General features: G+C 32.8%; 4 protein-coding genes across 4 annotated transcripts; 2 read left to right on the top strand and 2 right to left on the bottom strand.

Annotated features, from left to right (window-relative positions):
• Positions 1-2,777: 2,777 nt before the first annotated feature.
• On the bottom strand, positions 2,778-4,922 carry LOC110807038 (heparanase-like protein 3). Its single transcript, XM_088208526.1, has 7 exons — positions 4,849-4,922; positions 4,466-4,614; positions 4,077-4,358; positions 3,809-4,001; positions 3,615-3,740; positions 3,237-3,336; positions 2,778-3,161 (listed from the first exon to the last, which is right to left on the bottom strand). Exons 1-7 carry the CDS (start codon positions 4,920-4,922, stop codon positions 2,856-2,858), a joined length of 1,230 nt encoding a protein of 409 aa, XP_088064652.1. The 3' UTR covers positions 2,778-2,855.
• A 1,835-nt stretch (positions 4,923-6,757) lies between these two features.
• LOC148253078 (TPD1 protein homolog 1-like) lies at positions 6,758-7,389 on the top strand. The gene is made up of 2 exons (XM_088207762.1): positions 6,758-6,872; positions 6,996-7,389. Exons 1-2 carry the CDS (start codon positions 6,815-6,817, stop codon positions 7,304-7,306), a joined length of 369 nt encoding a protein of 122 aa, XP_088063888.1. The 5' UTR covers positions 6,758-6,814; the 3' UTR covers positions 7,307-7,389.
• A 4,235-nt stretch (positions 7,390-11,624) lies between these two features.
• On the top strand, positions 11,625-14,091 carry LOC110807051 (oxygen-evolving enhancer protein 2, chloroplastic-like). The gene is made up of 4 exons (XM_022032071.2): positions 11,625-11,952; positions 12,203-12,435; positions 13,369-13,419; positions 13,732-14,091. The coding sequence occupies exons 1-4, from the start codon at positions 11,703-11,705 to the stop codon at positions 13,990-13,992; spliced, it is 795 nt and encodes a 264-aa protein (XP_021887763.1). The 5' UTR covers positions 11,625-11,702; the 3' UTR covers positions 13,993-14,091.
• A 575-nt stretch (positions 14,092-14,666) lies between these two features.
• LOC110807032 (uncharacterized) lies at positions 14,667-17,110 on the bottom strand. The gene is made up of 3 exons (XM_022032050.2): positions 16,805-17,110; positions 15,265-15,323; positions 14,667-15,180 (listed from the first exon to the last, which is right to left on the bottom strand). The coding sequence occupies exons 1-3, from the start codon at positions 16,922-16,924 to the stop codon at positions 14,835-14,837; spliced, it is 525 nt and encodes a 174-aa protein (XP_021887742.1). The 5' UTR covers positions 16,925-17,110; the 3' UTR covers positions 14,667-14,834.
• Positions 17,111-20,088: the final 2,978 nt, after the last annotated feature.

The following is a 20,088-nucleotide window of genomic DNA, read 5'->3' as shown; positions in this document are numbered from 1 at the left end:
AAAATCACACAGATTGGTACAGTACATATTACACCAATCCTCATCTTTCACAATGCTTGTTTTGTTCCCCAGTTTACACTCAATTTGATTTTCATTAGTCATCTGTTAAAACACTCACATTTTTCATTGACAATCATCAACAATCAAACACCTTATGAACTTTTATTCCATATTATCCCTACATATCATCATCTTAAGGTATTTGATTGCTTGTGCTATACTTCCACCTTAGACTCCAACTGATCGAAGTTTGCTTTGCGCGCTACCAAATGTATTTTTCTTGGTTACCCTTCTCATATCAAAAGGTATCGAATCTATGATCTTTATTCTAAAAAATCTTTGTATCTAGAAATGTCAATTTTGTTGAACATGTCTTTTCATTCCATTTCGTACCTTCCAATGACTCTGATAAATTTGTTTTACCTCGTTCTGATAGCTTTACAACAGAATTGCATAATGATACAAGTAAGTATTTTGCACAACAAGATGATACAGACCATGGAAGTCTATTTGAGTCAGTCGCTTCTGGTCCTGTTTTCTCTCCCACTTCTACTTCGCCCTTAATCATCTCTCCTATATATAATGACTCCACATTTATCACTTGTACACCAGAGGAGTTGACCCATCCAGAGTCACAACCTGATCTGCCAATTAGAAAGTCAACTAGCTAAGTAAAGCAACCAACTTATCTTTAAGATTATCATGTATATGATCTGAACTCCAGAATCAATGTGTCCTCACCACATTATATTTCTAATGTCCTATCTTATGACCATATCTCACACAAACAGAAATCCTTTATCTTTGTTATAAGCCAAGATCAGGAACCAAAAACATATAACCAAGCTGTTGTTTCTCCTTGTTGGAGAGAGGCAATGCAGGCTGAGATTAATGCACATGTAAAAAATCAAACATGGGATTTGGTTACATTGCCCCCTAACAAACAGCCTATTGGATGTAAATGAGTTTTTAAAATCAAGAGGAAGACTGATAGATCTATTGAACAGTATAAAGCTCAGTTAGTGGCCAAGGGATATACTCAACAGTCTGGTATAGATTATTTGGACACCTTTCTCCTGTTGCTAAGGTCATTACTATTCGCACTTTGCTAGCTGTTGCTGCAGCTAAAGGATGGCTGTTGTACTAGTTGGATATTAATAATGCATTTCTCCATGGTGATTTGTCTGAGGAGGTTTACATGACTCTTTCACCTGGTTTGTAGGCTTAGGAAGAGTCTCTATGGGTTGAAGCAGGCAAGTAGACAATGGAATTTCAAGTTAACTGATGCTTTGAAGCAACAAGGCTTCATTCAAGCTCATTTAGATTCTTTTTTGTTTATCAGATCTACTGGCTCTTCCTTCATTGCTCTTAATATCTATGTTGATGATATGATATTAACTAGTAACAACATGGAAGAAATACTATCTGTCAAAAGTTTTTTACATGATCAGTTTAAAATAAAAGATTTGGGGGAGCTCAAATTCTTCTTAGGTCTTGAAGTTGCAAGGTCTGAGAAAGGAATTAATATTTGTCAATGCAACTGTACCTTGGATTTACTTCAGGATAATGGTTTTTTTAACAGTAAATCCACTCAAACTCCTATGGTTTCTTCTGTAAAGTTGGTGAAAGATGATGGCTCGCCTAGAGTTGATTCCACTGCATATTGGCAGCTTGTGGGTAAGTTTTTGTATCTTACCACTACACGGCCAGACATATGCTTTGTTGTTCAATAATTTTCTCAATTTCTTGAAGCTCCTACTCAGACACATTTACAGGCTACTCATCGGATCTTGAGATACTTAAAAGGTACTCCTGGATAAAGTTTGTTTTATCCTGTGCATAATTCTTTAAAATTGAAAGATTTTAGCGATTATGATTAGGCCACTTGTCCTGATTCACGGAAATCTGTCATTGATTTTTGTATCTTTCTCGGAGATGCTCTTATTTCTTGAAAAATGAAAAAAAAAATCAACTATATTTCGGTCTTCCTCTGAAGCAGAATACAGGGCTCTTGCTACCATTGGTTGTGAGCTGCAATGGCTCCATTTTTTGCTTACTGATCTGCTCGTGAATCACTATCTAGCTGTAGTTTTTTGTGATAATTTGTCAGGAATAAAAATTGTTAAAAATCTAGTTTTTCATGAGCGAACGAAGTATATAGAAATTGATTGTCATCTCATTTGACAGAAAGTTGCGGCAGGTATCATTCAGTTGCACTCTGTTTCTTCTTCCAATCAGCTGCCTGACTGTTTCACCAAGCTACTTTCCATTTCAAGATTTACAGCACTTGTATTTAAACTGGATATATAGAATTTGTATACTCCAGCTTGGAGGGGGGGGGGGAGATGGGATATTAGAGTATCCAAGGTAAGTAGTTTTGTAAATAAAAGGGCTGTATTTTTTATTTATGTAAAGTTGGGGTTATTTTGTAAATACACATTAGTTCCATGTATTTACCTCAGAAGAAAAGATCTTCTGTTTTTCCAGATTCTTCCTCACTTTCTTCCGCTCAATAACTCAGACTCGCACACTAGATCTGTCTCAGCGTTTACTGGTCTAGTTGTTTTCTTCATCAACTATACACTTTGATGAATGTTAGAATGTAATAATCTCAGCCATAATGAAAGTAGCACTTCGATGTTCTCATCAGGTTCCTTTTTCTCCCTCCCTGTTTATTAGCATTATTCAAAGTTTGCTACGTTAATCAGGGAAGTTTATGATTTTTGTTTTTGTTTCATTGATGTGCGGTTTTCTTGGATTCAATTTAGGATTTACAGTTTTGTGTTATGATAAAATTTGGGATGTATTGTTTCATTAATTTGTCAAATCAATGAATACAAATTACTTGTCTGCACTTACATACAAGCCTGAAGCTTGAGAGTGGGAATATGAACAAATACAACGGAGAAAGGAGCAACAATGATTGGAAATTTCACGTTGACTCTGACTGGGTGTAACTCTGGTATGATGCCAAATGAATCAACTGAAATAACTTCCCCATTGAGACGAACACTCTGACTGTGTATGTCTCCATTTTCTGGGGTTAAATGGTACTCTTCCCTTTGAATATTTCCATGAACAACGCCTTCGGTTTCAGTTGAAACATTAGCATTAACTGTGTTCTCCCCGTCCAGGTTCATTAACAATACTGTGATTCCTTGCTGTCACAGAAAACCAAATACGTTTAGTTGTAATTTCTAAGTTTGACTGTGGATGAAATTTAATATTTTACTTACAGAGATTTTTGAACAATGAGCGTAAGCACGAATTTTGTCTGTCCCCAAAAATTTGGTAGATAACACCTTAGGTCCCATTAATCGATGCCAAAGAAGAGCGCTGCACAGTCCATATGAAAACCAAGATTTATCTAACTTGTTTTTCCGGAAAATATTTCCTCTCTTGTAAACTACATTCTGAGTTGAACCCCAGAACTATATATACGTACTGTAAAAATATGCATGCTGATATCAACGTTAGAAGGATAGTTATGAATAACACACACCCTTCTTTATTCTAAGGGCATCATGATCAGTTTCTGGTTATGTGTTTGGTTATGGTGCCTCGGAGGCACCATGTCGTTTGGTAATAAAGCTACATGGACACGGAAGAATTACCTGTAGTAATCAGGGTTTGGAACAAACGTAGTAGTGTTGAGTAGGCCGTAATTGCCACCAACCAATGTTTGCCTGCAATATGTCTTGGTTTCATAGGATGCTGCCATTCCAAGTTGATCCAAATACCTGTTGTTTCATTCTTGATGAGTCAAGAGTAGTCATTCAATAAGAAGATTTAAGGTTTGATTAATTACCAGAAACTGTACACAAATGCATTGCTGACAAGATGACGGCCGCTGTTATAAGCCCCTCCTGCTTCACCAACCCATGCCATTGCTGAACTTTCTGAGCTTGCTAGAATGCCTTGGAGATCTCTAAATGGCTGACGTCCAGTATTATCTAGATATTTTGGATCCAAGATTTTGTTCACCAGATTACTGTCCGACCCTAAATTAAAACATGATATGTTAAGCCAGATATAAATGGAAATACGGTTCGAATCAAACCTACAATTTACTATACCTGGGCCAAGGTTGTAAATGTGGTGGGAGACAACTTCCACAGATTGAGAAGATTTGTTTATGAATTCTGTGAACCAATTTGCTTCAAAGAACCCTCCAGGGGCTATGACAAGAGGCTTCCAGAGAGGCCTAGGTATTTCTACTGTGTATATCTTTTGCACAATCCTCTCAAGATTATCTGTATCTGATGCATACTGATCTGCTGCCACTCTTGTTCCGATTCCTACCCCACTCAGTTCATTTCCTAACAATTCACCCCCAGAAACTTCATATATAAATGACACATATTATATTAACTACCAATTAAGATTATGATGGATAAAAGGTAGTAGTATTGTTCTAGTTTAGTCTCGTGAAAATATATATTAAGCTTAAGAATAGAGGAGTTACCAAGTTCCCATCCGTGGATTGAATAGCCTTTATTGACAGTATAACGGATGAGAGATTCAGCATTGCTTGAATCCCAAGCCCCCACAGCTTTACCATCTGGGGTTATGGTCCTCCCGTTCAGTGCATTTAATCCAAAAATAACCAGAGCCCTGTATTACATTAATCAGAATGTCAAAGTGAAGGAGTTTGGTTTTTCTCATCTGGAAACTATAATTTCACTTCCTCTGGTTTGATTTAAAGTAACTTTAACTTTTGTGAAAATTTAGTTTTTGTGGTTTGAAATTTTTTTATCTAACATAAAATTGTTAGTGTCTTTAGAGAATATCTGCTTCTGTTTCAACTTCTAAATCTGTATGTATAAGTTTAAAGTTAAAAAAACTTGCCCAGATATGTTGAAGAAAGTATTAAGTTCATCCCATCGAGACATGGGCAAGCAACCTTGAGAGAAACCAAACATCTCGGTTTCATTTTTAGTGAACAGTTGGCATTGACTTCCTTCAGTCTGATATATCAGTTTGTCTTGTAAGGTACCACCCAATCTGAGTTTTAATGGAGAAAGTGCTGCACGACAGTGTCTGTGATCACTATATATATATATATATATATATATATGTACATTATACATATGTACAAAACTAATTATAACTCATAAATATTCCTTGCATGTCTGCAAAGACGCTTCTTTACCTTTAACAGCATTGAGCAGTATCTTATTGCTAAGGTCCTGTAGAGAAAAGAAAGTGAACACAAATAAGATCATTAGTGAAATGCATACATAATCTTTGCAAGTCTATTAAACATATCAAATAGATTCCTTAAGTACTCGTGAGAAAAAAGATGATGATTCTTAACAAAAGATTTTGAGTCTGGAACTGAAATCCTTCACTATATCAAAAGACAATTCTATGCCCTCAAAAAAATAACGAAAGACTGGAGTACGAGCTTTACTAGGTTTAGGAGAGAAGCTCGACCCCAGCTACAAGTACCATAATCACATTTCTCAGGAGGCCACCAATCCAAAGTGGCGCAAATGAAATCAGAATCTGTTGTTGCAATTCTGGCTGTTCCATTTATCAAAACTCTGCCTTCAATCACATCTCCACATCCTCTTCTCATCACCAAAAATATAACATACAACCACACATACCAGCACGCTATTACCTTAAACATTATAACTCCTCTGGTAGTAAGAAAATTGATTCAGATATTTCTTGTTAACCGAACAATATATATATATATATATATAAGAGGTGATGGATATCTGGTACTTACGGAATAGTTAATTGGGAAGATTGTGTAACATGCATGAATAAATAAATTAGAGCAATATTACACTCAATCAAAATGCGTTCTCTTTAATTTTTTGAATTTCAATAATTTCCTTATGCGTATATACTCTCAATCAAGGACCCTTTTGGAAGATCATGTCATTGGATCTTGTTGCTCTCAGTCTCCAATTTCTCCCTCCTCTTCATGGTTATTCTGTGTTGATCCGAATATCATAGGGTTGGCACTTAAAAAAAATATACCTGAAGCTGGGAAATTACTGTCTATGATACTAATTTTTTTATTAGGAGCACACCAAAACCTTCAAGATGTGCTAGTTATATACTTACAGATAAGTCATAGCATCAGTTTTCTAACAAATCCTGAAAAGATTTAGATAATCTTTAGTTGATCATATTTCCTAACTAATATAAAACAAGTTTCATTACAATCTCATTCTTTAATGCTCTTTTATTTTCTTTTCTAGAGCACTATGCATCCTCGACCTTTCTTTTTGTATCTTAAAAGATATGAAAACCTTATAAATAATTGAGATTTGACATGATGAAATTTTATAATGAATTTATCAATGAGTGTATTGACTCTACTATAAATAGTAAAATACTAAAAATCTGAAGAAATCTGCATATTTAGTCTTACTTTTCACTCTATATATTTATTTCTTTCCCTCGCAGTTAATTCTGACACGTAATATTTGATTATGGATTTAAATGCTGAGTCAAATATAAACGGATAGAAAAGGAAACTCGAACGTGAAAAGCTGCGAAATTTATTAATAAGCAAAGAAGATATTAAAGAAGGAATTGTGAAACGGTGTTGTTTTCATATATTCTCAATAACTTTCAATAAATGGTGATGGATTTCGTATATATATATATATATATATATATATATATATATACTGTCAACGTAAAAATTATTACATATTATTAATTACCATTACCATTACCATGTAATGTACTAGTATAAATAAAGCAAGTTAATAGCGTAACTTTCATCAAATCAACAAAGGAAAGGAATTTTTTTTTTTTCTTTTTTTCAAATAAGCTAGAAATTCCACTCATGGCAGCCATTGTCAACTTTCTGCTAGTTATCTTCTTCATTGGCTTCATTGCCAAAGGTACAAGTTTCTTTCCTTCCATCTAATGTGATATTTTATTTATGGTAGAAAATAGATGGTCACTAAGTTATATATATATACATAATGATGAAGTACTAAACATAATTTTTTTATGCAATGTAGCGTCGTGCGAATGCTCGTATGATGATCTAATAGTAACCCAATCTACAACGGGTCGTCAAGTTGAGAGTCAAATCGAGTGGGAAGTTAAAATCGAAAACAATTGTACATGCACTCAATTAGATGTGAAGTTGGATTGCGAAGGATTTCAGACAGCCGAGCCAATTGACTCTTCTGTGTTAGCCAAATCTGGCGATGAATGTCTCCTTAACAACGGGCTGCCGGTTTACGGACACTCAATTGCAAATTTCACCTACGCTTGGAACACTTCCTTTCCTTTTAAGGCTATTTCTTCCCAGATTGCTTGTTCTTGATTAATGGGTTGACGAGTTTTTAGGTCTATATATATTTAATAAGAACTTGATATCTAATGACCCACACTTGTTTGTTTTTCTTATTTTCCAATCTTTTGTTTTATTTTAAGGAATACATTGCATGAGGAGTTAAAAACAAATGGTAAGAAAATGGGGTCTTGTTAGATTCACGTATTAAATTGTGAAATCACATTAAGATGGAGTGATACAACTTGATCAGAATGAAGAGGTCTTATAAATAATTAAAACAATAAAAATGAAATATAAATTCAATCTCAACTGTAACGAATAAGGATTTGATAATTTCAGGAAAAAAGTTTTTATAATTCTGCCTGTAATAATAATGGAAAAAAGTTATAGATATATATTTTCTTTTTTGGGAGGCCTAAAATAGAGAACTTCATACAAATCGGGATTCCATGTGTTCTACCATAAATATAGAAAGTAATATATACACACACTCACACTCAAATCCTTAACAAGTGCCTGGTACACTTGATTCCCTTTTATTAGCCAGTTCGTTCCCAAACTGCTTGTTCTTGAATGTTGGACTATTAAGATTCTAGGGTTTTTGCAGGTCTTTCATGTAATTTTAGTCTTGTTAGTGATATTATTAGTAAGTTTAATAATTTATTATTATTGTTCTTTCTCCTTTCTTCATTTTGTAACATTTATTCTCTTTTACGTTTTTAAATTTATTGATAAGTACGATAAAAATATAAATTAGTATAAAGGAAAAAATAATAATAATAAAAGGGATTTGATTAAGTTTAAAAAAATAAAAAATACAGAAAATGTAAAATTTTTAATATATATACTTCCACGAGAAATTATGCTTGGTGTGGAAATTTTGAAAATAAAAGACATATATATATATATATATATAATATTTAGATTAAAAAAACTACTAAGAAAAACAACTTAAAAAAAATGCTTGAAAATGAAATAAATTTAGAATAAATTACGAAATCAATCCATATCATTTTAAATTTATTATATTTTGATCTTTAATATTTTATTTATTACAATTTAATCTCCAACGTTTTTATTTATTTCAAATACATAGTTTACTTTCATTGTTTGACAAAAAATAAAAATAAAATTATTATACTATATTTGAATAATTAAAAATAATAATTCATAAAAATAAATTTAATTAAAAAATTAATTAGTTAAAATTATTTTTTAACTATTCTTTAAAATATACTAACATAATTTAATCATTTTATCTTTTTTATTAAAAAAAGTAAATTAAATGTTGAAACAAACAGAAATTATTAAGAGCTAACTTGTAAAAAAAAAAATTAAAACCAGAAACTATAACAAATATCAAATGTCAAAAATTAATTTAATAATTTATTCTTACATTTATATATAGTAGAAAAAATATGACACTCTTAAGTAAATGACTTTAAAAAATTAATATTTAAATATTTAAAATTACATAAAGGTCCGAATTTTAAAATGAATAATAAAATTGAACTAATAAGATATTACCAGAAGTAATTAAAAATTAAAAATTTATATTTTTTGCACAATTTAATTAAGATGCTCAATAGAATAACAGAAACGACACTTAAAAAAAATTGAAATAATAGAAAGAAAAGTATAATTATAAATATATGGGGTCGACTTTCGTTGTGCAACTGGTAGAAATCGAGAGACAATCTTCAATTACTAACTTTCCTGTTACTCAGGATCCAGATTTTAATCGTTTTGATTTGAAATATTAATAAAGAGAGATGAGCTATACTAACATAGTAAGAATGTTAACACTTTATTACCGATATGAAAAATTAAAGATTGGTGAAAAAAATCGCAAACAACCAATAAAGCTATTTTTTTTTGTAAATTCATTTAATTTTAAAAAAATGTTAATCTCATACTCATCTTTTAAGTTCTCTAATGCTATTTATGAAGGAAGAATCAGGATAACAATGTATAAAATACTCTACCAAACCAACAATGACCAAGCTTTACCTTTTTAGCTACTTATCAGTGCCGTTGGAGATCCATAAGGGTCATCACTATACGTGGACCCAATATCCAATCATTAATCAGTCGATCATCCTCATACCCCGTCTGGTAATGAGCGTCAAACGTATCATTGCCTCAATAACGTATCTGGTATGAGCGTAGACAAACACTTCATAACCCTTTTCTATATGGGACTTCTTAGCCCCGTTTGATTGAGAGTAACACTCACAGTAATATTTTTTTAATGTACTCAGTCTGTATACTTTTTTTCATGACACCCAGTAAGTCTTTTAGTTTGATACGTTAATTTAATACATGCATGTCAACATCATCAACTAGCCACCAGTTACATACAACAATCTCATTTCATAATCATATGAAAATAGAACGATAAATTAGTAGATAATACAATTTAATACTTAATAATTAAAGAGAGTGTAATCAGAACATGTAGTTCAAACTAATCAACTGATAGGGATAAAACGAATAAGTATACTAATAAATGAGAAGACAATTAAACCAATGAATTAAAGTGCATCTGGTAAGCAAACAATAACAGCCTAGCAATAAATGAACAGTACAAACAAAATAAGCCATTATATACTGACTAATTATCAGCTCCATTAGTGACCTGTATTTAACTAATTAGAGGTTGCTAATATTTACAAATTGTACCGTTTATTATTTATTTAACTTTAATTAACCGTAATGGAATAAAGAATGAGAAATTCTTATCCCGAGTTAGTGTTCAAAATACTACTTTTTTCACTGCACTTTCAAGTGGTTCTCGAATTTTTTGGATGTTTATGTGAAAATCGAAAACAGTCGTTACATATATCAAAATATCCAAGAAAGGGTCAAAAAAGAGTTTTAAATTTTTTTTGGGTCGGGTCTAGGATTCTGGCATGGCGGCGTCATCATGCTTTGGCGCCAGCTTCGCCGCCTACGGTGGTGCCTCCTCTTGGTCTGACCGATTTTAGTCGATTTTGTGCGAAAACTTGCAAAACTCGAGGTTAGCTGGCTTTTGTTGGCAGAAAAAAGAAAAAAAAATGAAACTTACTGGTGGGTGGGTTTTTCGGCGTAGCAGCTCCGCCGTTCCTCCCTCGCAGTCAGAGGTTTTCTTCTGTCACTCTGCACAAGAAAAGAGTCAAGAATCCAATGGTCAGAAAATGAAAGAAAACAGAAAGGAGATTCGGGCTTACCAAAGGGGTTTTGGGTCATGGGTGCAACGACTCAGCCAAGCTCCATCCTTTGTTTTTAGCTTCTCCTTTTATTTTTCGGTGTCGATATGGGTTTGGAGTGGCTTAGAATCGAAATACGAATCGAAAGGGGAAAAAAAAACTCACCTTTTGGTGTCAGCAACGGTGGTTGGCTTCTCTTCCGGTCGCCCTTCTTCTTCTTCTTCGGCGAGTTGGTTGCAGTTAGGGTTAGGGTTTCAGTGGAATAGGAGTTTAAATACTTCTCTTCATTCAATTCGGACCATCCGTTCATAGAAGCGTGACCCAATTTCAATCGTTGGATCCATCTTATTTAGAGAATGAATTAGGACCACATGATCGAATGCAATTAGGACTGTTCAATTGCGTATGAATGAGAACCGAATCTGGATCGTTTATGCGCACGAGAGTGGATCTGGATCGTTAGATCAGTTGGCACGCGGATTGCCCACGTGGACGCATATTCGCGTGTCTGCCACACGACACATGGCGATTGTCCGTGCTGCTGATGTCAGTCCTACGTGACCTATTTTTTATTTTTTACACTTCTACCCCAATTTTTTTAATTTTATTTTCAAATAAGTCATTTTTTATTTTTAATTTAATCATAATTTTTGAAAATTATTTTCAAACACACTCAAAATGCATATTTTTTCAAATTTTTTAAGAAAAATTAAAATAAGTTTTTTTAAAATTATTTATTAATATAATTTAATTATCTCGACCCTCAATCCCAAGCTGGGGTGTTACGGATTAAATAAAAAATATGTAAATATAACACTAGAAAAATTGCAAAAAAAAAAAAAAAACCAATTAGAAAATAACTTTGCATCATATTTTTGTCATTGCTTCACTTTCCAATGAGTCTCATTTTCAGCCACAATTTTATTTATTTATTTATTTTAATTATAAAAAATAGGGCAATAATTGACACCCTGAAAGAGGAAAAAAAATATCAAAATTAAAAAAAAAAAAATCATAATCAAGATCTCTTCTGAAAATGGATAAAGGAAGAATGTACTGCCACGTGGCACCAATCAGAGCCTCTACAACCTTATCCTTCATCAAAAATCTAATCCCTTCTCCATCAGCATCCTCCCCATATCCACAACCAGCCAATACTCCTTTACATATCACAAAACATTTTCTTGCTTAACCCACCTACCTTTTGATTTTCACTTGCCACACTCCGCGAAGCAGAAATGGCCTCAACTGCATGCTTCTTGCACCACCATGCACTCGCGGCTTCCACCAGATCATCACCGTCCAGCCCATCGCAGCGCCACGTGTCGAACATCAGGCCGGCCCAAGTAGTCTGCCGGGCCCAGAAGCAGGCGGCCCAGGAAGAGGACGCAAATACTGTGTCACGTAGGTTGGCTCTGTCTGTGCTCATTGGAGCTGCAGCAATTGGCGCCAAGGTTTCTCCTGCTGATGCTGCCTACGGTGAAGCTGGTAATTACAAAATTAATTTCGCCTTTGTTTTCTGTTCAAGCTTCGTTAGTTTCATTACATTTCATACCTGTTAATTTCAAATTTCTCCATTGACAAATCGATGATCAAACTTCACCGTTATGAAATTGAAAATATAGGTGAAATTAGTTTAATCATTTATATTTTGTCATAGATACGTTCTCGATAAACTAATTGACATCCGAGGGCACATCATTCCGCTAATAGTGTCTTAAATTGGTGTTGATTGCAGCAAATGTATTTGGGAAGCCAAAAACAAACACGGACTACCTCCCATACAATGGGGATGGATTCAAGCTATCGATTCCGTCAAAATGGAACCCTAGCAAAGAGGTCGAGTATCCCGGTCAGGTTCTCCGGTACGAGGACAACTTCGACTCCACAAGCAATGTCTCCGTCATGGTAACACCCACTGACAAGAAAACCATCTCAGATTATGGTTCCCCCGAGCAGTTCCTTTCTCAGGTATATAACACATCTCTATGTCCATTGCTTCTTGTTTTCAATGTGTTTTCCCAAGGATTTAAGCATAGGTCTATGGATTACCCATAATTATAAGGTAATATTTGGAATAAATTCATAAATTTATTTTATATTTATACTTGTATCAACTAATAAATCATATAAATTCTTACTATTTTTGACATTCAGGTTAGTCTTGACATGTAGAATTAGCATATAATTTCATTGTTTAATCTCACTTCTCTGGAAGGTGAGAATTCATATTCCTGTGAATTAAAGTGGGAATTGAATATTTGAGTTCATGGCGAAAGATGAAATGTACTAAATCAAATATCGCATGTGACATTAACATTAGAGAGAAAATTAAGTGGGAAAAAATGAAAATTGAACCAAATGCAAGACAAAAACCAAGTTAATAAAAAATAGCTTTATTTATTGTTAACACTTCTTTTCATCCATTTATTGCAAGCAAATTATATGATTTAAAAAATTTGATAGTATTGTTTGTTTTTTGACTGAATGGTTGATATTTTTTTTTATCTTTTATAAAAATTTGTGTATTTAAATCGGATTGTATGTTGTTGTGTGTTCTTATTAAAAAGTTGTGATATACTTGAATGTGTATGTATCATCTAATTAATAAATTTTATAAATTTTTACTAAGAAAAAAGATTCAACGGCAAATATTGAGAAAATAAATTAAAAAAAAGAGTTTAAAAGACTTTGTGTATTTTAAATGCATAATAATAAATAAAGTGTGAGTAAATTAGTAACTATTTGTTAGTGGCGAGATTTGACAAACCCAGGATATCTTGGCTCTAACATCATAGTTACTGTTTTAAGACAGTTTATATACACATACACATACATATACATATACATGTTAGTAGGCATGACATTAAGCTGACTGATCTGCTTCGAATGTTTTCTTTGCAGGTGGACTTCTTACTGGGGAAACAGTCATTTTTTGGCGCCACTGATGCTGAGGTAACTTGATATACTAAGTGTTTTATGGCAAAAGGAAATTGTGTTTGTCCATAAACCAATTCCAGACCATTTGGCTTTCAAATTTCATTTGGATCTCAACTCAGAAATCAAATTAGTAATAGCCAAACTTGGATTTTCTCATCTCAATATCCTATGCTGGGTTTCATTCGCGCTTATAGCTGAATATTGGCGCGATATCTACATCTCATGACAAAAACCTGCTAATGCTGACTTTGCGTTTGGTTCATTTTACACTTACAAAAGTAAAATTTAGAAGTTTGTTAATATGGGAATGGAAATTGAATTGGTCAGGGAGGTTTCACGGACAACGCAGTAGCTACAGCCAACATATTGGAGTCAGAGACCAGGGAGGTGAACGGAAAACAATACTACTTTTTGTCGGTGTTGACAAGGACAGCGGACGGAGACGAAGGAGGGAAGCACCAGCTGATTACAGCCACTGTTAACAATGGCAAGCTTTACATCTGCAAAGCTCAGGCCGGAGACAAGAGGTGGTTTAAGGGAGCAAGAAAGTTTGTGGAGAGCACCGCCAATTCTTTCAGTGTTGCTTAAATTTTTAACTATGAGTTTTTATGTAAATCTTTTTTTTTTTTTTAGAAAAATTTTAAATATATAATTAAGACTAATAAGATGTTTTATATGAGTTGTGTAGCTCCCCTGTTTTTATTTTTATTTTTGTTGGGCTTGAAACTTGAGGAAGAGGTTTGTGGAGACTTTTTCAATATTTATTTGGGAAATGATCATCTTGCATGTACTTAATACTTGTCGCATATAATAGGTGGACTTCTTCACTTAATTCAATCATTAATCTTCAAATCATCAATTGTAAAATTGTATTTTTATAATTTATCTATCATATATATATATATAATTAATATTAGTAATTATAAATTCAAATACACAGTGAAAAAAACTACCACAAAACAGATGTCACATGAATTCAAACTACCAATGTTCAACTAGCTTTATTTTTATATATAATATATTAATACTGTTGTCATTGTCTTTATAAAACATATGGAGTCTGAACAATTGCCTAATAAATTCCACTTCTTTTTAAAGGAATTTAAAAGTACATCCACTTTAGAGAAAGTCAGTTTCAAGGTTTTTCACCATTATCTTAAACTTCTTTTCCTTCTGAATCATCAAAGTCAGTTTCAAGGTTTTTCAAAAATTATAAGCAAATTTTGAAGGAGAAGGGCGAGTATTTGGTCCGAATCAAAATATAAGATGATAAAGCTTTGATATTGAAATAAACAAGTTCATCCAGAATGTTGCAATCTTCAGTTCTAATTCAGACAGACAACCCACCAATCCTGAACTCCTACTAACCCACAATCCTACTCTCATTAAGCAAATTAAAAAAGGTTAAAAAAGAAAAAGAAAATATAGCCTCATTTCCTCTTTTTAGCCGGTGGCTGAGCAGGCTCTTCTTCGTCTTCCTCTTCTTCTTCTTCTTCCTCCTCTTCCTCATCTTCTTCCCCATCTTCATCTTCATCTTCATCGTCATCCTCCTCATCCTCCTCCTCTCCACTAGCACCACCACCTCCATTGGCCAGGTCATCCTCAGGGTCATCTTCACCATCCTCGTCTTCTGACCCATCTTCCTCGTCCCCTCCATCTTCATTGGGATCATCTGCAGCATCTTCACCTTCGTCATCTTCGTCATCCTCGGTATCACTGCTGTCTTGGTTCCCAGGATCAGGTTTTCTCACTGCATGAAGCTGAGCAAGCGGAAACCTGCAAGATTTAACTAACTTATCATCTCCCTTCCAAAGAATCAGGAATTAGGGCAACACAAAAAAAAAAGACTATAGGACTAACCCTCCAGAAGTCTCAGGCTCTTTGGGAGAAGTATCAATTACATTAGGCAAAGATCCCATCTGAAAAAGTTACAAACTCGTGTTTGAGGCAAAAATATCGATATTTGACAAATTGCAAAGCATAATGAAGATTTTAAGAGAATTAAACAGAAGAAAAAAAAAAAGAACAGACAGCTATACCCGGTGATACAACACAACCAATAGCTACAAAGAACCACATTGTCGACAGGACAGTTTGCACTTAATGGTTAACCAATGTTATGGGTGGTACAAGTTGAAGCACCATTTTAACACAATAATTGATGTTTCAGTGTCTCTATGCTATCCAAAAAGAGAAGAAAAAGAATGTCAATCATACTTACGATGAAAAGTTTTATTGGGAACAAGAGCTTACGATGAAGAGTTTTGCTGATTCAGATAATAATCAAGTTAACAAAAGAACATTCTGCTATCCTTTCCTTTTTAAGCATGATTAAAAGTGGAGGCACAAATTTTCAAATCGCATGAAAATGACTAAAACCCTAGATATGTAATCATTCCTATGCAGAAGCATTACTATCCCAACATGAATCAGATGCCAAAACTGATAATTGACAAAGTCACTCCAGTCCTTAATATACCCATACTGTGAAGCTTCACACTTTTAATTATGCAAACACATAGCATTAACCTAAATAACATTAACCTCAGCAAAAACATCTTGTCACTCTTTTGAAATCAGAACATACAAAAAATTTACACAACTAGCACAGGAGTTACAAATCCATTGCTCTAAGTTTCATATAACCACTTTTACCAAGACTATTAGCAGACATGAAAACAGTTTCTTCAAAAACCAAACAGATTATGAATATACAAAGTTGGAATAAGTTGTGTTTGAAAAAAAAAATATTTTCCACTCTTCATTTTCCATACGCTCATAAGTCTATGCATAAAAGCACGTGAAAGTTGAAAAATGAAAACAATAATTAGAAAACGGAAGTAAAAGTATAGTAGGAGGCTAAAAGTGGCACTTGAGATAACTGTTTTTTTATACTTAATGTACCATAGATACGCATACAAACATTAATGTTTTTAGGTAATAATATATTTGTTTGTAAGAAATTAAACACAAAAATTATTTTTTTGTACCAAATAGAACCTAAGGTTTTAAATACCCTTCAAATCATGCTACTAATTTAACAAGGTCTCAAGATATAAAGGTATACTGAAAGTGACTGCCTCGCTGGTCAAGACAATTTCAAAACCTAAAAGAAAAGAGTTAAAAACAAGCAACCTAAAAAAATCAACACGTCTCAGTTTCATCATAACTAGGGTTTTCCCATTTAAAGCAGAAAAGAACAAGAGATAAAGATAACATGAATTGAAGCTAAAATAGGAACAATTCAAGCTCTGAGAATACAATACAACACCGCCGGACATAGCAAAGACTAACTTTCTAACAAATTTAAAGAAAAATCAGAACAAACACAAATAAAAGGAACAAAATTCATCAAATTTACAAAAATTGAAGCGAAAAGACAGAGATAGAGAGCACGAACCATCAATAGGGACCAAGCGAGAGAGTTTACAGAGACAATGGCTGTCTCGACCGCCACTACTTGCATCACCCAGCACATGAAGCTCTCCGAAACGACGGCGTTTAAACAGAGGCCCTCCATTTTACCACTACGAAAAAAAAAAAAATCTAGATAGAAAGAGCCAGTTGAGGGAGGAAAACTACTTCAGGGGAGTGTAGGAGCGAAGAACATCGAGGGTTCTTCGGATTGGGGGGATTATGTTAGGGTTTTGGAGATCTAATAGCTGTGCGGCGCTTGTACGCTAGTAAAGACCTGGTTCTAGAAAGTCTGGTGGTGAATTAAAACGACAGCCAGGTCTTGTCGTTGAGAAGTGATGGTCAGGGGCTGGAGGGTTGACTTTTCGAGGTGTACAATCAAAAATCCAATTAACTGGCGTCGAATCAGAACCGTTGAAAAATAGAGGAAATTTTGACGTGTCGTGGTTAACGGGCTCAAAATATGCCGGATCTGATTTGGTGCCCCGACGCTAATGCATCTCAACGAATAATGAAAAAATGAACATAGTATTTCTGGGTCAGTAATTCGGTTTTGGTTTCGGAGCCGTGAGAATTTTGCACCTGTAAAATTTGATGTATTACTTTATAGTATATGCATATTAAATTATATGTACAAAGAAAAATTTTATGATAATTTTGATTTATTTGAATGAAAATTTTTTAATTTTATTTATTTTTCAAATTAAAAAAATTTAATATATTTTAATTTTTTCAGCGTCTTAAGTCTCAACCAAAATGAATTAGTTTTCTCCCTCAAAAGAGTAAATCATCGGTATCGCGATATTGCTGCTACTCTTTTTATTTTATAATAATTATTGTTATTTTATTATTATTATTGCATCAGTTTGATTATTATCTTTATTTTTATCATCATTGTTATTATAATTATTGTCTCTCTAATTATCATTGTTAATATCGTACTTCTCATCAACATTATTATCATACTACTCTACTGGTATCATTATTAGCATTCTCAATCTCACTATTACTCTAATTATAGTAACTAATAACTATGTTTTTTTTTTTTTTTTTTTTTGCTATGCTACTAATTTTTCTTATGTAATTTCAATAGTAAGTTCCAAATTTTACACACTACCGTCTCACGCAAGCAAATGTGGGTATTTATTATTATTATTTTTTTTTTTTGTGAAATTGCTAAGATAAATTTTGAAACCTCCCGGCCAGAATTAAACACAAATATTTAACTGAAGTAATTTCAATCGTACGTTTAAAATTTTACACATGGCTAATATATAATCTACCATCTCACAAAAGCAAATGTGAAAATTTATTTATTTTTGGTCAAATGGATAGGATAAATTTTGAAACCTTGCGACCAGAATTAAACACAAATATTTAACTAAAGTAATTTCAATAGTAAGTTTGAAATTTTACACATGGCTAACATATAATCTACAATCTAACATTATTAGGGATATAATTATTATGTTCAAAATTAAATTATTCGTGTAATATATTGAATACATTATTATTTGATAATTTATTTTAATATATGACGATACTATTTTTATTATCATATTTATTATTTTATTATTTAATTTATATGATAAAATTTTTAATTAAATTTAGAGATTTTACATTAAGATAGAGATCTTAATAATTAGAGTAAAATTTTTTATAATTTAATCTAAAATATTCTTAGTCATTGATCAACAAAATAAGACACTAATAATCCGGTAAAACTAATATATATGTGACCGTTTTTATAAAATAAAAACTAGTTGATATCATTAACTAAATCACATATATAAATGATTCATATGGAGATATGATCATTAAACCAAACAAACTAAGAATTCTTAACGGTTAATATTATCTTAAACTGTCATTAAAATATTCTTTTAAAATGATGAAATGTAAGAATTTTTTTTGACTTGAGATCAACATAATAATTAATAAGTCATTAATCATATTTTAATTCTGAGCACCTATACTCATAGAACTATAATTGACAAGATATTGAGTGTGATTAAATACTTGTAGAATTAATGATTGATCAAAACAGAATCTGTCAACTTTGATAATAAGTTTAAGCTCTCTATTGTCATTTATTATAACGACTAAATTAAATTTTGATCAGGATCATTGAATGAAAAAAAAAATTAGTTTCTTATGTTATTCATTAGTCAATTATAATTGACATATAACATGGTTAGTTACCTATTGAGATTTGACAGTTAAATCATATCCTAAAGTTAACTAGGAGCAATAGTGACAGAAAAAAATATTACATAATTATTTAACAAGTTCTTAAAAGTAATTGTAAGTTTCATGCTATCCGGTAGTTAAGTAGTGTTGATAGACGCCAATCTTAATTAGTAAATTGGTTTGATCAATTTGCTACCGATTTAGTGTAACGATCCGAGAACTTGAAAGGAAATAAATTATGAATTAAATGCAGAAACGAAATAAATAGTTAGGGTTTACATTCTTTACACAATAATTCAGATTACTCAATAGGGTCACGAGAATGACCATTTTAAAAGAAATAATCAAAAATCAAAGAAATAATGAAAAATAAACAACTAAGCATCCTGCTCGAAACTCTCTTGTGGATCGGGCTCTGGATCTTAGTCATCTTGATCTGAAATGGTTAATGAAAGAATGAGCTACACGAGTAAGTAAGAATATCACGCTACTCACCGATACAGAAATGAAGGTTGGTAAAAATCATGAAAATAACTAATGGAGCTCTTAATTTCAGTAAATTTTTTTATCATAAATAAAATCATTTACCGCATGCTTATCGTATTGAGATTTTCAAAACCTACATATAGAGTCAATAACATAAACAATATCATAATCTCATATGCAATCAGTCGGCAACAACAACTTTATCTTTTATCAGTCTACTGGTATTCATGGGGGTTTATAGGGATGTCCACACTACGCATGAACTATTTTTTAATATTTTCAATTAACGGACCGTCCCCATACCTGATCCGGTATGAGCGTCAAAATACCATCTCTCAATGTTTCGTCTGGCATGAGGGTGAAATAGGTCGTCCCCATACCCCGTCCGATATAAGCACCAAAATACTAATCCTTGATACCCCGTCTAGTATGAGGCAACGTTCACGGTAGGGTTCTCTATGTACCCGGTCTGTCCACCATCTCCCAGGATATCTAGTAAGGCTACCGTTCATCCATTCATTTAATTAACTAATTTTTCGTTTACCTTTAATTTTCAGTTTCCAAATTAACTATAAATTACGTAAAACGAGCAAT

The sequence above is a fragment of the Carica papaya genome, chromosome 7 (assembly GCF_054855325.1).
Source record: "Carica papaya isolate Zhongbai chromosome 7, ASM5485532v1, whole genome shotgun sequence".
Lineage (NCBI taxonomy): Eukaryota > Viridiplantae > Streptophyta > Magnoliopsida > Brassicales > Caricaceae > Carica > Carica papaya.
Note: the sequence above shows the minus strand (reverse complement) of the source record. Positions and strands in the feature narration are given on the sequence as shown.

Bases quoted from the DNA above. Each gene is read 5' to 3' on its own strand.
- LOC110807051 (XM_022032071.2), top strand. From the start codon at position 11,703: ATGGCCTCAACTGCATGCTTCTTGCACCACCATGCACTCGCGGCTTCC. The intron at 12,436-13,368 runs GTATATAACACA...TTTTCTTTGCAG, and splicing joins CCGAGCAGTTCCTTTCTCAG to GTGGACTTCTTACTGGGGAA. The intron at 13,420-13,731 runs GTAACTTGATAT...TGAATTGGTCAG, and splicing joins TTGGCGCCACTGATGCTGAG to GGAGGTTTCACGGACAACGC.
- LOC110807032 (XM_022032050.2), bottom strand. From the start codon at position 16,924: ATGGAGGGCCTCTGTTTAAACGCCGTCGTTTCGGAGAGCTTCATGTGC. The intron at 15,324-16,804 runs GTTCGTGCTCTC...TAACTTTTTCAG, and splicing joins TCGCTTGGTCCCTATTGATG to ATGGGATCTTTGCCTAATGT. The intron at 15,181-15,264 runs GTTAGTCCTATA...TAAATCTTGCAG, and splicing joins GAGCCTGAGACTTCTGGAGG to GTTTCCGCTTGCTCAGCTTC.
- LOC110807038 (XM_088208526.1), bottom strand. From the start codon at position 4,922: ATGTTTGGTTTCTCTCAAGGTTGCTTGCCCATGTCTCGATGGGATGAA. The intron at 4,615-4,848 runs GCAAGTTTTTTT...AATGTAATACAG, and splicing joins ACTTTCTTCAACATATCTGG to GGCTCTGGTTATTTTTGGAT. The intron at 4,359-4,465 runs GTAACTCCTCTA...TAATATAATATG, and splicing joins AATCCACGGATGGGAACTTG to TGTCATTTATATATGAAGTT.
- LOC148253078 (XM_088207762.1), top strand. From the start codon at position 6,815: ATGGCAGCCATTGTCAACTTTCTGCTAGTTATCTTCTTCATTGGCTTC. The intron at 6,873-6,995 runs GTACAAGTTTCT...TATGCAATGTAG, and splicing joins CATTGGCTTCATTGCCAAAG to CGTCGTGCGAATGCTCGTAT.